Source organism: Asparagus officinalis, chromosome 1 (assembly GCF_001876935.1).
Source record: "Asparagus officinalis chromosome 1, Aspof.V1, whole genome shotgun sequence".
Lineage (NCBI taxonomy): Eukaryota > Viridiplantae > Streptophyta > Magnoliopsida > Asparagales > Asparagaceae > Asparagus > Asparagus officinalis.
In genome coordinates this window covers 3,032,521-3,048,874 of record NC_033794.1, presented here as the reverse complement: position 1 = coordinate 3,048,874, position 16,354 = coordinate 3,032,521, and the positions used below count along the sequence as shown (strand labels likewise).

Here is a 16,354-nt window from a genome sequence, read left to right as displayed (position 1 = left end):
AAACTAGTTTTTAATTTTCCCTCAATTTGCTTCTCTATCCATTAAAATATAGTTGGAAGGAAGCCAGGAACTTTGATGGATAAGTCTCCAGTCAAGCCCATGTAGTGTGCTATGCAGATTCAAGTATTGTTTATGCTATCTGGTTGAAGTTATTATAGTTCATTCCTCTATCGTCTTTTATCTATTCCACACTTTCTGAAGTAGTTCAAAAATAATAAAAAGTAGTTGCTGATGTAAGATTCCTGTACAGGTTCATTATTTGTATCTGAATCTTATCTAATAAGATGAGAGCATTTGTGAGTTCGGGTTTACAAATGGCAGCATTAAGACCCTGCATTTGTTCTTCACAAAGGTTGTTGGCGTCAAAATCAGCAGTCTCTTTGTTGGATTCTAAAATAACCAGCAGAAGAAAATTCAAAAGTTTGTGTAGTATGCCAATTGTTCAGTCTCCTCTCCAAAGATCTACTTCTCAGAAGTTTAATAGTTCAGTCTCCTCTCCAAAGATCTACTTCTCAGAAGTTTAATAAGGTTGCTACAAGCGCCATGTCAAGTGAAAGTGACAAAGGGGATGCATCTACTTCTCAGAAGTTTAATAAGGTTGCTACAAGCGCCATGTCAAGTGAAAGTGACAAAGGGGATGCAGCAGGTTTGGCTATTGATTTAAGAGGTATAATATCTGCTGTAGGTTTATTTGCATTCCATTTTGCATCAATTCCTGTTGTGTTGTTTGGTAAATAACCTATATCTGCTGTTCTCTTTAACAATTTTGATTTTTTTAATAATAAATTAATACAATCTTGACTTTGATTCAGTTCATCATTTGCCCTTGCTTTGTTGCCTCCATTTATTTTATTTCAGGCGCAAGCGACGGATGTCCAGTCTATCACAAACTCTGCTATAATTTTTTGAGACCATGAATATGATAGTGTTCTGAGACCACAACGATATACATACTATGCCCGTGCCATAAATTTTTCCTCTTGACTTATGTTATGTTCATTGCTATTATTATGTTATGCATACCTGCATGAATTTTTTTTCTCAGCTCAATCATATATTGACAATGATATTTGCATTTTAACTCCTCCCTTAGGTAAAAGAGCATTTATTGCGGGAGCAATCATATATTGACAATGATATTTGCATTTTAACTCCTCCCTTAGGTAAAAGAGCATTTATTGCGGGAGTTGCTGATGACAATGGATGATATTTGCATTTTAACTCCTCCCTTAGGTAAAAGAGCATTTATTGCGGGAGTTGCTGATGACAATGGGTATGGTTGGGCAATTGCAAAGGCTCTTGCTGCTGCAGGTGCTGAAATTCTTGTTGGTACATGGGTTCCTGTATGTGAATCTGCACTTATAATCCTGTTGTCTATTGGTCATATAGCATAATTGAGGTTTTACCAGCCTATAACAATAGATATTTTATTCCTCAGGCATTGAACATTTTTGAGACCAGCTTACGACGTGGGAAATTCGATAAATCACGCGTGTGTGTACACAATAGTTTACATAAATTATACTTTATTTGTATTCCCTGTAATCAAATTTTAGAATTTATTAACTGAACAAAAGATGTGCATTGGTGCATGCAGGTTACCAAATGGATCTCTGATGGAAATTACTAAAGTATATCCTCTAGATGCTGTTTATGATACTCTTGAGGATGTTCCAGAAGATGTAAATTGGCTACCTGAACTTTCTTGTACTAGTTTGAGTTCTTTATAGGCACTGCTGATTTTACAATAATGGGTCATTATTTCAGGTTAAATCAAATAAACGTTATGCTGGAGCTTCCAATTGGACTGTAAAGGTATATTCCATTTGCATCAAGTGGGGTAGACTTTTGATTATTGGTTCTGATTTCAACTGCTTATAGAAATCTATAGTTAGAGAATTTGCCACTTTGATGAGTCAACAATATCATATTGGTTTCCCCTTATCAGGAAGTAGCTGAGACTGTGGAAAACGACTTTGGAAGCATCGACATCCTTGTGCATTCTCTTGCCAATGGACCTGAGGTACACTTTTTGTTTGGACTTACCTCTGTCAACTATACACTTGATTTTTGTTGGTCAGTTTGATGAAATAGTTTCTATAAACAGGTGACTAAACCTCTTTTGGAAACGTCCCGAAAAGGTTACCTTGCTGCGATTTCTGCATCAAGCTATTCTTTTGTCTCTTTACTTCAAAATTTTCTTCCAATAATGAATCCAGGTATATGCCCACTGCTGTGCGTAAAACCTTTATCTTGCCATTTTCTATTACAAACTAAGCAGTCAGATGAATATGTTATTGTTTATTCCACATGTTCAAATAACTATATGGTCACTCCTGGCAACCATTATTATATCACAAATCTTAATCTATACGTTTAACTCTTTTGCTCTCTTAAAAAGGCAGCAGGATCCATCAAAATCCTCTGCCTGTTTACTTGTCAACTTAATGCAGAATCTGAATTTTGAAGTTGCAATTGATGCAGGGGGTTCTTCAGTTTCCTTAACATACATTGCGTCTGAAAGGATCATTCCTGGGTAAGTTGCCTTGAGTTAAGTTGTCTCGAGTAAGCTGGCTTTTTCGTTAACTTAGATAAGCCTTCGCAAATGAGGCAAATGAGTTTGTTCAATTTACTCACTTATATATATTTCCATTAATTTGCACATTTGCGTTCCCTATTCCTTATCAGATATGGTGGAGGCATGAGTTCAGCAAAAGCAGCGCTGGAGAGTGATACTAGGGTATATTATGGTCTTTCTTTATTGGGTTTTTTCCCCCTAGAAACCACCTTAAAATAGGGTTATTATACGGAAACCACCTTTCATTTTCAATTTATACATAAACCACTTTTAAAGCTAGTTTTCTTTGCAATCAACCACCTCCAAGTTAAAAAAAAATTCACTAAAAACTAAAAAGCCAAAATTACCCCTTGAAAACTCACATTTAAGGTATGTGACTCATTTTTTTAATAGTGTTTAGGTCTTGTTAGGATACAACTCAAGTACCTTGAACTTGAATTTTTTAAGATTGTTTTTGGTTTTTTAGTGAAACTTGACCAGAAGTGGTTAACTGCAACAAGAACCTACTTTAAAGGTGGTTCATGTATAAATTGAAAATGAAAGGTGGTTTCCATATAATTATAATAATTTTAAGGTGATTCCTAGCGGAAAAAACTCCTTTATTTTGGAAAAGCTATGACACCATCAATGTAACCTTCATGATCATTGTCATCATTATCACTTAAAGAGACATCTACTGTTGGCATTGTTGTCTGATTAATGATCATGCAGGTGCTCGCTTTTGAAGCTGGAAGGAAGAATAAGATTAGAGTCAATACAATATCTGCAGGTATTTCATATGCTTTTGCTAGTATGAGTCTATGACAGCCTCTTTGATTTATATAAATTCTATGAACATCATTATAGTAGATTTTCTGTACAACTGTGGGTTAGTTCAGAATCTAACTTCACAAATCAACAGGTCCGTTGGGAAGTCGAGCTGCGAAAGCCATCGGCTTCATTGAGAAGATGATTGAATATTCTTACACAAATGCACCATTGCAGAAAGAACTACTTGCTGGCAAGTATTGAAATTCAAGTATTCTTTATTCCTATGCTTTGAGAAGTTCATTTCCCATTCTAATGGAGAAAATGTACAGATGAGGTGGGAAATGCCGCAGCTTTCTTGGTGTCACCATTGGCTTCAGCAGTGACAGGTTCAGTTATATATGTGGATAATGGGCTCAACACGATGGGTCTCGCACTTGATAGTGCAGCAATTTCCACATGAACGGCAGAGGGTTGTCGATGTGCTCTAGTTCTCTCTTTGATCAGAGTGATCCGAGTCTGTTCTTTTGTTTAGATAGCGACACTGACCCAGTCTCGCCTACTCGAGAGAGTTCTCATGCATTCAGAAATGGTATTTCCATGCACACTCCTGACGTAGGTGTATTCGAAAAATCTTCAGTAGTTGCTTGTCAGGAGAGACTTATTAGAGGCTCGGATGAGGATGGATGAATGCTCATGCGATAGTGGTATTTTTTTTTCCAACGAATTCAGTCAAATATTCTCCGTTCGCGCTTTAGAGAGACTGAGAATGGTGGAGTACTTCATTATTCCAGTTACATTTGACTTAGTGTACGATGAGGAGATGATATTTGAGTTGTGAGATGCTTGTTTCATGGTGGAAATCGACTGGTTTTTCTACTAAGAATTAGATTTTCTTAAGGAGCTCTGATTTCGCAGGAGAAAGCGGGTGGCAAATATTTAAAATATAGTACAGGTTTCCTGATGTAGCTGCTATATCTGATTAAAAAATATTGCAAAAGATAAATAATAATAATAATGATAATAATTCTCTTGTCAGGAATAAATTTTACGCGTAGAAAAGTAAATGTTTACCGATACTTGTACTGCCCATAATAAAAAAACTTGATGCGTAGAAATGTTATTATCCACGCTATCGAACGCGTGACAAATTGCTTGCAATCAAAAGCTAAAAGAGGGCTAAATATGAGTAGAACCCATTTAACTTCGGAGGATTATCAAATAACCACCTCTATAACTTTCAAAATATTGGAAACCTCCTTAAATTTAAGGGTTAACAGACAACCCCCTTTAACTTTAATTTTCTTTTTAGAAAAAAATCATTGAAAAGTGAAAATCACAATTTTCATCGGCAAAAATATCTAAATGCGTAATTTAAACCATTGCAGTTAATGTTATTTGAGAGGCCTTTCATAAAATCTTCAAGCTAAAACGTTTTTTTTTCCTGATAGCCTTCAAATAACCCTAAACTTAAGGGTGTTTTCTGATGTTTTGAATTTTTTTTTTTGGGTTTGTTGCAGTGTTTCTGACATTGCGCCTGAACTTCTTAAATAGAAAGCGTAATCACATAGGTTATCTGATGAGGTACGTCACTATAATATATAGGAGCATAATACAGTAACACTTAATTTCTAACTCTAGTTCATAATTACCACTAACATTCAACCTAATCTAAAATAACTTCAGAGCATTGTTTGTTCTTCTATCACAAAATTTTGGCAGCATATCCACCCAGTTTCATTTCGCAAAATTAGGCTTTCTGCTCTAGTATGATGTATTTCCAAAAGATTCTACCATATATATATAGACAAAATGAGACATTGACTGCACAAACGGACATCTCTCTCTTCATCTAACTAAAGAGGCACTGCCTTTTCCTTGTCTGAGAAGAATCACTTCCATCGGCATCTTTTGGTTCGGGGGAGCCGTTGCCAACAGAGTTCTCCGGTGTAACTAAACCGTGATTTCTGGAGAACTTTTTTATCGGGGTTGGAACCTGAACATGAGAGTACCCCTGAGTTTGTTCTCCTGTTCGTGAGTTGCGTGTAACTGTATCTGAGTTGCAGCGGTGAGGCATCAGTTCATCCCCAACCTCAACACATTCAGCCATCAGCTGCAAGTCATTTGTATAAGTCATGCAAAACTGAAAAAGAATTTAATTGGCAGATGCAATTGTCTTCGGCAACTGCTGGCAATGAAGAGGATTTAGAAATCTAGGAGGTTGTTAAATTTTGCTATATATACCAAACGAATAGAATCTGAAAGTATGAGATGGATTGGTCAAATGTCAATCGAAAAAGGCTATTCAATTTAGAATTTATCAGGACCAAACAGTTTTTTTTAGTTACAATGTACATCAAAGTACCAAACTCAACTTGAACACAATCTCTGAAATTGAAATAACAAAGCGTGACAAAATTATAAAATAAGTTTCCATAACGTACCTTCCAGTCCTCGTAATCAAATCTGAAAACAAAATGACGGTAACAGACAAGCCCTGAGGTAACTGCACTAGCAGCAGGAGCATTTCTCGGCACTAGGAGCAAGTTTATAAGCAATATACAAGTATCAGAACACAACAGCAAAATAACAATAGTAAATATTTAATACGGAAAAACTCACAAACAAGGTGGTCGCCATTATCATTCATGGTTATCTCAACCCTGCCATCTTTCACCAGAAATGATAGAGCAAATATGTTCTCAATTGTCTGGGCAAAAGACGATCTATTTAAGACCAGAGATTCAAGTCTTACACTTCTCTTCTTTATCAAAATTTCAAACATGGTGACCATCTTCTTGTCAGTATCAGATTTTGCTTGTTCCTCATTGGCAGCAAGCTATCAACACGAGGATTTGAAAAGAAAGTTAAAACTAAAAATTAGATTTACAGGCTGCTGAAAATAACTCAAGTTATACCTAAATAAGACTTAAAATTTGCCAAAAAAAAAATTCTACAAATGTTAGATTAGGTCTAGCTATATCATAATCGCTTTCCACCAAAAAAACTGATAATGGAATAGCTAGAGGTAGTCTTTTCTCACTCTCACACACACACACACACTCACACACACACATATAGAAAAGATAAACAAGAAAAAGGATAGTTGTATAATTAATATAATATATTTACATGGCTAGAATCTTAACGTTTTATGCAGCGCCAAAAAACCTGGGTTCCAATAAACCCAGATGGATAACCCCTCACAGATTGTAACTTCAAAACATTTTCTGTAATAATTAATTTGCAGTAGTTATTACCATGAACACATAGAACAGATGTATAGGTTTAAGGGCCTATGCATACAATGGATAGTAGCATACATCATTACATGACTGAAAAGTCAAAACAGCTAAGTTATCACCCCTGATATATCAACTATCAGATAGTAAGTTTTTTAATATTTAGGAAATAGGAACCATCAACTACTACAATAAGACTGTTATATGTTGTTATTGTAAGTTATAAAAAGCAAACAGACCGATAGACTTTGAGCTTCTGAAACATAAAATCTTTCTTTAAAAGGCAGTTGAAATCACGACATTGTCTGACAAGATGGCCATAAGGTATAGCTTCAGCTGTAAGTGCGTTTGAAGTTTTTCCAGATCAATACAGAACACGCAGTTTTAGGATTGAGGCAGACAGTTTTACTTGATATAAACAAGATCAAACTTATTAAAAAAACATATAAATCAAAACTATTAAGTACCAACCAATTCAGGACGGCTGCTCTCAGTGGGCCTTAACCTTTTTCTACGAGATACAGAAGCTCGCTGCTTTATCTCAGTCTTCATAGGACCAACCCTAGCAAGATAAATAACAAGACGGAAGTTAATATAGACGGAAGTTAATATACAAAAAAAAGGCTATTCTATGCAAATACTCAGGGGAAAAAAGGTTACATCATAGTCTATACAATTATCAAGACAAGTTGGCCAACTATGTAGCTCAAACTTGAGTAACAACGGTATCACAGCCATTATTTGCAACTTCTCATGTAATGAAGATTTATTTAACTTACCATCTGTTGATGACTAGACTGCAATTGTTTCAATAATTATATTTTCAAAATGCACGCATACTGATACTAACGATTTATATTAGATGCCTAAATGTTGTATAGAGAAATCGCTGCAAACGAATATGCCAATGGTGGTTTATAATATATTCATATGAATTCAGGTTCATTGAGAAGAGTGTGATACAAGCAAAGTATGTATATATTCAAAACTCATTAATAGAAAAGGTTACAAAAAGAACTTACATGGTACAACACGAAGGGGCTTTCTTGAAAATATATGAGACCGAAAAGCCAATATCAGCCCAGGAGACAGAGTTAAGACCAGTGTGCATACTCTTTGTTCCGGTCTTCATCCCAAATTTCCTGATCAATGCAGTAACAAAATCCGAAGGGGTCACTCCATTTTTCTCAGAGCTGAAAGCAGCCACTAGAGTGTTGGCTATGTCTAATAAAGCCTCTGCATCTGCCACTTGCTCCCTAGGCTTCTCAACTGTGAGATTAAGTGCATGAGAGTAATGGAAGGAGGCAATCTTGGGAGCTAAATGAAATTCAAATACATGAAATGAAGTAGACGATTAATTACAAGTAACCGAATTCAGTTTTAACATTCAGGTAACATAACTATACACTTAATTTGCTTATCATTAAGTGCTTGAATATTTGCAATTATTCAATCAAATAAGAAACAAAGCGATTAGTTTGTGACCCAATTCAGGTATCAGCAACGCCAATCTCAAAAATAAAAACCGAAACTCAGAAGAAAAAAAAAGTAATTGTTTACATCTTACCAAACTGATGAAGGGTCTCCACTTCAGAAATTATTGAATCAAACTTGTCAGAGTCCACGCTCATAATATCATCCTTCTTATCTAAAGCCGCCGGAAAAAAAAGAAAATTAAAGAAAAGAAAAGAACTTGAGAAAATAACTCCAATGCAAAACAAAACAGAAAAAAAAATACGATCTTTTTACAAGGAATCCATACCAGAGATCAAGTTCTTTATGTTGAGGTACTCAGACCTTATACACCTCCTCTCTGCACTGCACTGCTCTCTCTCGTCCTCGACCACCTCCCTTTTCGCCATTTTCACCTCTTTAGCCATGGATTTTGAACTCAGAGGAGCCTGACTAGGATAACTCAAGGAAAAAAGATTGGGTTTTCAATTCTTTGGGATGTACGTTGAAAACCCTAGATTTGAAATTTGAAACCCTAGAAAGAAAAAGGGGGAAGGCGAAGGGCGCGGGAAAAAAAACAGAGCGTCTCGGAAACGCTTGATGGGAAATAGCGGAGAACGTGGCGATGGATAGTTTCTCTCAAAAAAGGGAGGGAAAAAATTGCTATGCAGAGTCCTCTATAGAAGTTCATATAGGTAGAAAGGGGAAAAAAATAACTTTGTTTTTTGGTACCCAAATTTACATCTCTTCTAACTTTGACATCCGAAAGTATTTTTATTTCACCATTTGGTGCCTTAATTTAACTTTGATGTCCTAAAATTTTTCCTCCAACATTTTGATAACCAAAATTTACATATATTTTTAAACTTGACACTTTTTATTATCCAGATCTTTTTAAACTTTGAGCAAAGAAAGGAGAGGAATTGAAGAGAGTTTTTATAAACTGGGCTTGGAAAGGATTTGGATCCTCTCGGCTATTAAAAAAATTAGTATAGAGGCCACTACATTAATCTATGATTTACAATCGTTTCCTAATTTAAACTCAAAGTCAAACCACAAAACGGTTTGGAAGAGTTAAAAGTGCTTTTCAATTCCGTAATGGGCAAATAGTTGGAGATAACGGATCTTTTATTGGACGCTTGAATGAATTCGGGTGGGCTTAGCATTTGCCAAAGCCTACTGCACTAGAAGAGAGTATGCTCCTCTACCTGAAACTTGTTCATGTACTCAATGCTGCAAGGACTGGACAATTAGAGCATGTTTGTTTCCTTAAAAAAAATCCTTTGTAGTAGTTCAAAAACTTACGTCCACCTTTTCCCCAGAGTAGGGATGGCAAAATGAACCCAAAACCAATTGCCCACCCATACCCACCCGCCAAATGAACTATCCAAACCCACCCATTTAGTTAAATGGGCCATAAATGAGTGGATATAGTTTCTATTAAAGATAAATGGGTCATTAATGGGTGGGTTATTACCCACCCATTTACCCGTTTAGATGGATATTGTTTTAAAAACACCCTCAACGCTTAAACAATTACAAAACTTATTTTCAAAAGTTAAAAATTATAGAAAACACTTAAAATGACTAACAACCCCATAAAATTTTAAGATTTGCAAAAAACACCCTCAAAGTTTAAAATATTATAAAAACGCCATCAAGAGTTAAAAATTATAAAAAAAACTATCAAAAATTTCTAACCTCACAGATGACACATGAAATTCAAAAATTACCAACAGCCCCCTAAAATTTTATAATTTGCAAAAACACCCTTAAAAGTTATAGAAAATGAGAAAAACACCCTCAAGACTTCAAAATTACTAAACAATCTTAGAGTTTTCTAAACTTGCAAATGACATATGAAATCTAAAAAATTTCAATAGTCACCTATAAATTTAAAATTTATAATTAACACCCTCAAAGTTTTAAATTTTTAGAAAAACACCCTGCATAGTTTAGAATTACAAAACCATCCTGAAATTTCAAAACTTACAAATGACACATGAAATCCAAAAATTACTAGCAACCCCCTGTAAATTTATAATTTACAAAAAGCACCCTCAAAGTTTAAAAATTGTAAAAAGCACCCTCAAGAGTTCAAAACTACAAAACAATCTTAGAATTTTCTAAACTTGCAAATGACACATGAAATCTAAAAAATTTCGGTAGTCCCCTATAAATATCAAATTTGCAAGTAACACCCTCAAACTTTTAAAAATTACAAAAAACACCCTCAATGATATATAAATATAAAAAGTAGGCGCTCATAATTCTTCGTCGGCAGGAGATATATGCGTTTGCGGCCAAGTGTAATTTGTCACATGACCAAAGTAAGGGCTTTTTTTAAATAACCGAGCAGGTAGTAAACTAGACTTGTTACGAGTCCATCTCTTCTTTTGCTCAGCCCTGTCATCATTTGCTTCTTTTCCTCACAATTCTGTCCTAATTTTCTGAAGTAATCGATTCAATTGAGAAAAAATATTTATAGAAAACCCCCTGAAAGTTTGTAAGAAAATCTCCTAAAAGTTTGCAGAAAAAAGTTTGCAGAAAACCCCCTGAAAGTTTGCAAAACCCCCCTGAAAGTTTACAGAAAACCCCCTAAAATTTTGCGGAAAACCCCCTGAAAGTTTACAAAAAACCCCTAAAAGTTTACAGAAAACCCCCTAAAAGTTTGCAGAAAACCCCCCTGAAAGTTTGCCAAAAACCCCTGAAAGTTTGCAAGTAGATCCCTGAAACTTACATATATATATAGAAGCATCATAATCATAACTAAATGGGTTATTGGGTTACCCATGAACCACCCATTTAGTAAATGGGTGGATGAGAACCAACCCATTTAGCAAGTGCTAAATGGGTCATAAATGGTTAAGTGGTCATAAATGTGCCCACCCATTTATGACCCAACCAAAACCCAACCAAAACCATCCATTTGCCATCCCTACCCCAGAGTAATCATCTTATCAGAACTCCGCATGGTTCTGTGAACCACATGGAACCACATGGGGGCAGTGAATACCTCATTGCCCCCGGCCCCTATTTGTTATGATATACACAGCTCAGAACCTTCCGCACTGTGATGATTACTCTTATTTCCATGTATTTCTAGGAAAATAGCTTTCTTCCGGACATGAAAATATGAGTAGGAGATGTTTTCTATTCGATTCCTTTATTTTTTTGGTTCAAAAGCCAAAAGTAAGAATTGAGATGAAAGCTTCTTCCTCATTATCCAACTATTATATTTATCTACTACTCATATCATCCATTATTTAAAGCAAATAGCTTTCTTCCGGACATGAAAATATGAGTAGGAGATGTTTTCTATTCGATTCCTTTATTTTTTTGGTTCAAAAGCCAAAAGTAAGAATTGAGATGAAAGCTTCTTCCTCATTATCCAACTATTATATTTATCTACTACTCATATCATCCATTATTTAAAGCTTTTTTAAAGTTTTGGTGTAAGCTTTAGAGAAATGTTAGTCAAATTAGTTTCATTGTAGACTATGTTAACACTCTTGAACTAAATTTGTTAATTATTATTCATGCTACAAAAGTCATTATATTTGTATTTAAGTCTTCTTCTGAAATCTGTAATAATATTAGTAGTGTTTCTAGCTTTTTAGGAACTATGAAATGCTACTTCTCACGTAAATGCTGCCACCGCAACTCAAAATTTGTGTTATAAATTAGTATAATTGTGAAGAATGTAATGTGAATTATATTTTTCCATTCTTTCTCTTCTTTACTATATAAGAATTGTATAACTATTCTCTATAAGAATTATCAAAGTATGTCTTTTATAGTAATCAGTCTTTTAATTTGATATTTGTTGATTGACCTTCACAAATTGCTCATAATTCTCTATCCCAAGATTTCCTCTTTGAAAAGAAGAAAACTGCAGGTACTTTCTCTGATTTTATTTTGTGTGGGTTTTTTGCAAATTCAGGCGGAGTTACTGCCAGTTATTTTGAGTGGGTTTACGTAAACTATTACTTGACTAGCATCATCTCTGTGTATTATAATGAAGGCTTAAAGCAACTTCCTCAAAGCAATCTGATGTTTCACTTTCACATTCACTAGAATTTTGTTTCCTAGAATTTTACTTTATGGAGTTTATATTTGCTGATCACTTATCCCTGTTCTACATTGAATATCAAATTGATGTCCTTCTCTCCTGCACTTCCATCACTAGCTTTTTTTTTTAAATTTTCCTCCTTTGCTAGACCTGAGATTTTGACAACACTGCAGTGTTTTAATATAAATTTCCATGAAAGTTGTAATCAAATGCTTGTGCTGATGAGAAACATAACTGAAAAACTATTGTGCTTTAAACTAATAATACAGATTTCAAACAATTCTATGGTGATTGGTGATGAATTTGAGCATAGTGATTGAAATATAAATCATGGTGATGAATTTGAGCTAAATTCTAATTTTTTGCGCCTTAGATTGTTATTTTTGGATTATTTAGTTACTTCTTTTAGCATACTGAAGATGCTAATTTCTATTTATAATGATTAAATTTGATTTAGCTAATCTTAATAGTGCCTAATTCTGATCATATACCTAAACCTTATGTTTAAACTTGATTTAGGTAATATTTTTTGCTGAACAAAATGTGATTTAGGTAATATGTTTAAACTTGCAGCAAGATGAGCAAGTAGATTCATCATCTTCTGATTCTTCTTATACTCATCCTGAACAAAATGTGAGCTTTTTATATATACTTTTTGAAAATTTTGTTTTTTATTTATTTTGAAAATATTCACAATCTCTCAAGGATATCCAAGTTGTGATCGTGTCATCTGAGAATGTGCCTTCAAGTATCAACAGGTGAACACAAATAAAAAAATTCCTTAAAAATTCATTAAAATTGCTGGATTATAATTCCTTAAATTTAGTGATCATAACCCTTTGTTGAACAGTATTGATTGATTATGAGGATTTTATGTCCTGATTGATGATATTTAGTGATGGAAATTGCAGGTGGATTCAGATCAAAGTCTTCTTTGATGATGTATTGATTTTGTCATATCTGTTCTGTTTACTTCAGATCAAAGTCCTCTTTTTCTTCCATAGGCTTCTGACTCCAAAGACCTCGAAGACAAAGACGACAATGTATCTCTTCTCAACTCATTTTCCAATTTATTTTGAATTTCTTGGAACATAATGTAATTTTTGAATTTTTTTGATTTTCAATTATTTTATGCTTAATTATTTAGAATTGAGTTATTTGTAATTTTTAGGTTGAACACTCTTAGGGGTAGATTGATTGAGTAATTATATTGTTAGATTAAGTGATATTTAGTGGAATGTGTAGTTCCTTCAATCATGTTAGCGCTTACAGTCAAAATAGTACACTCTCAAAAGAACCCAGAAAAGAGAGTTGTTGCATAGAGAGAAAGAAAAGAGTAAATGAAGCACAAGAGACTTATGCCACATTGGAATTCTGGAAATTCTATGGTTTATCTGATTACAAGAAATGTGAAGCCTTAATTACTTTCTCAGTTTACTTTCCTATTTATTTCTTAACAGACAAATTATGTACATATCATCTCTTCCCAAATGTTACAGTATGTATGGTAGATAATATTTTGCATGAATTTAAATAACTAATGTACGTGTATGATCATAAGCTAACTGAAGTCAAATTATGTACATATCATCCCTGCCAAAATGCTGATTTCGTTACTGAAGTCAAAATGAATTAAGATAATGCTTAAAAAAAGAAGCCTGAAACAGTTTGCTAGTAAAACTTGAAGAACAAAAGAGTTGACCTTTAGCCCTTTTCATTAGCAGTATTATGAATATATAATATAATGTCACACAAAATCATTATATCAGAACAGTTACCATAATGGAAATAATGTCACATCATGTGGGTATGTTTTAGCATATTTATGCCTACACTAGCAGCAGCAGAGAAAAAAAAGAACAAAATGAACATTAAGCGAGAAATTAGAATTTTGAGGATTTAACCAAAAGGTTGTGCAGACAAGGATAAAAGAATGACAACAGAACTCCATGCAAAAATTTACCTTTCTATGAATTTTAATTTTCAATTGGTTTTCTTCTAAATATAAAGAGCCCATGTGTGCGCAAATTGAACACTTATGTCTGTTATATGTTACCTGCCTGCAAAGTTGAAGAGAAATGTCAGAAAATGCAAAAAACTACAGAAAAGGCCAGCACAGTAAAAAATTCAGAAAATATATTTTCTGGAAGCAAAGTAATGCATGAATGTAACAATTGTTAAAGGAAAAGTAAACAGTGTGATTCTATTTAAAGGAAAAGTAAACACGTGATTCTATTTGATTTGAACAAAAAATGGCTCAGAGGATTCCTTCCTAAGTTCAAACACAGTTGACCCTAGACAGTTTACTAAACCACAACCAAACTATACAATGATATTCTTTTATAGAGTTATTTATAGAGTTTGTATTCTATTTGGGGTTTTCTTCGACACGTTTTCATAGAAAATGGGAATTGGTGAAGGATGCTGTCTTTCTATGCTCTTTTCACTCCGTCATGACCACATCTCTAAACAACTAAAATAGCATTCATTACTATATCATGTGACAAATTAACTTTGTCCTATATTATTATAGAAATATAATTTTACAACCACGTGCAATTTGAGCGGTTTAATTCAAAAATTAAAGATTAAAATAATTATTTCCACCCCCTCAAATGTCTTTACCATCTGTTTGAAATTCAAATACAACCAAGGTAATGAATGCATCTATTTTCCCTCCAAATTCATGTTTCTCCCTCCAAGTTCCCACTATTATACAATTACATTCATTACATTCATAATTCACTCAAGTAAATTAGCTCTCATTACATCAGTTAATTCGAAAAACTCTTCTTAAGTCTAGCCTTTGATATTATCTTCACTGTTATTTACCATCTTTATTAAGCAATCTGACATTGAGTAAATCCAAGTAGTTTGTCATGTTGCCGTTGTCATGTTGCATGTTGCCTGATTGCAAAGCCTATATATATCAATGTCCTGCAAAACAAGGAAATGTTGCAAGTTGCATGTTGCTTGAAATTTTCTTGACATTGAGTAAATCATTTGACAGTGTTGAAAAACTGTAACTAACTTGAGAGCTTGATTGGAATGAATTGATATCTTTTTGTGATTGGAATTATTCGCTATTCGTACGAATTATCTTTTTTTCACCTTTTTCAAATTTCAGATTTTAAAGATTTTAATCATTTCAATTGATCGACTTATGTTGTGTGTTTAGTTATCCTCTTTGCTTCAGGCTCAAACTGATTGATTAAAAATTTTCAGATGAGAATGGAAGAACCAGTCAGGTATCAACTTCTTTTACGGTTAAAGTAGCAAATATTGCCTTTTTTAAAGTTTTGGTGTAAGCTTTAGAGAAATGTTAGTCAAAATAGTTTCATTATAGACTATGTTAACACTCTTGAACTAAATTTGTTAATTGTTATTCATGCTACAAAAAGTCATTATATTTGTCTCCATAGCCTTTATTTTTTTTCAATACATCATTGGAGCATTTCAAATGCTCATTTTTATGTATGCCGGTAAATTCTCTTGGATCGTTTCAAATGCTCATTTTCAAGCCAAAATGCATTAATAATTCATCAAGGTATCTTATAGCTACAAGTTCGACTAATTTCTTACCTTATTAGTTGTTATTGGAGTTCTAAAAAGATCCTACAAGTATGACATTCATAATTTCCCCCCTCTAATATGTTGGTTTTAAATGAATTGTTTGTTGTTACATATTTCTTTTCTATTGAATAAAGTGATTGAATAATCGTCAATCATGAATATACAAACAAGACCCAACTCCAACATCAAAGTAATGCATATGCATGGTTGACACAATTTCAGCTAATAGTGTTAAATACTAAAAGCGGTGAATCATAGAAATTGCGATGAATTCTAACATTTTTTTTGCAAATCTTATGCTTCCTTTAATGTAAAAACCTTTTAATCTATGTTCTAAAATGTCAACTTTTCATCTATGCATCATAGGAGTCAAGATTTGGATTATTTCTTAGACTTCATAATCATGTCGGTTGCAATAGGTCAAGGAGCTAAAATATGTGTATTTTCTGATTTTGAATTTTCTCATCACTGGTTTCTAATTACACTTCCAATACCTTTTTTAAACTATTTTTTCTTTATCTTCTTCCCTTAATTAAGCTTGACCCTTTTATATTTTTCTATGAGGTTGAAGGTTCAGAAGCTCCTTGGTGATCTTAAGTTGTCTCTGGATTCCTAGAATCAAGAATTTGATTTGGAGTTGGATAAAAAAAGAAATTCCTTCGAAGAAGATCTTAAAGAGAAACTGGATGA

At 33.7% G+C, this 16,354-nt stretch overlaps 2 protein-coding genes across 5 annotated transcripts in view; one reads left to right on the top strand and one right to left on the bottom strand.

The window, feature by feature from the left end:
* LOC109846388 (enoyl-[acyl-carrier-protein] reductase [NADH] 1, chloroplastic-like) overlaps positions 1-4,225 on the top strand; it is a 29,719-nt gene extending 25,494 nt beyond the window's left edge. For 2 of the 4 annotated variants that reach the window (XM_020415628.1, XM_020415623.1), the window contains 13 exons: positions 251-476; positions 589-667; positions 1,234-1,343; positions 1,439-1,494; positions 1,598-1,682; positions 1,768-1,815; positions 1,949-2,023; positions 2,108-2,219; positions 2,485-2,536; positions 2,689-2,740; positions 3,290-3,347; positions 3,480-3,578; positions 3,658-4,225. In XM_020415628.1, coding sequence (XP_020271217.1) covers positions 285-476; positions 589-667; positions 1,234-1,343; positions 1,439-1,494; positions 1,598-1,682; positions 1,768-1,815; positions 1,949-2,023; positions 2,108-2,219; positions 2,485-2,536; positions 2,689-2,740; positions 3,290-3,347; positions 3,480-3,578; positions 3,658-3,788 — 1,149 coding nt within the window. In that variant the 5' untranslated portion in view covers positions 251-284 and the 3' untranslated portion in view covers positions 3,789-4,225. Of the gene's footprint in view, positions 1-250; positions 477-503; positions 529-574; positions 668-1,233; positions 1,344-1,438; positions 1,495-1,597; positions 1,683-1,767; positions 1,816-1,948; positions 2,024-2,107; positions 2,220-2,484; positions 2,537-2,688; positions 2,741-3,289; positions 3,348-3,479; positions 3,579-3,657 lie in introns of all 4 variants that reach the window. The other 2 variants (XM_020415642.1, XM_020415636.1) reach the window with 2 other exon arrangements.
* LOC109829640 (non-structural maintenance of chromosomes element 4 homolog A-like) lies at positions 4,940-8,591 on the bottom strand. The gene is made up of 7 exons (XM_020396692.1): positions 8,330-8,591; positions 8,135-8,215; positions 7,590-7,836; positions 7,039-7,129; positions 5,948-6,164; positions 5,770-5,861; positions 4,940-5,438 (listed from the first exon to the last, which is right to left on the bottom strand). Exons 1-7 carry the CDS (start codon positions 8,445-8,447, stop codon positions 5,178-5,180), a joined length of 1,107 nt encoding a protein of 368 aa, XP_020252281.1. The 5' UTR covers positions 8,448-8,591; the 3' UTR covers positions 4,940-5,177.

Coding starts and splice junctions, on each gene's coding strand:
- LOC109829640 (XM_020396692.1), bottom strand. CDS start 8,447: ATGGCTAAAGAGGTGAAAATGGCGAAAAGGGAGGTGGTCGAGGACGAG. Junction 7,130..7,589: donor GCCCCTTCGTGTTGTACCAT/GTAAGTTCTTTT, acceptor TTATCTTGCTAG/GGTTGGTCCTATGAAGACTG. Junction 5,439..5,769: donor TTGATTACGAGGACTGGAAG/GTACGTTATGGA, acceptor AATGACTTGCAG/CTGATGGCTGAATGTGTTGA.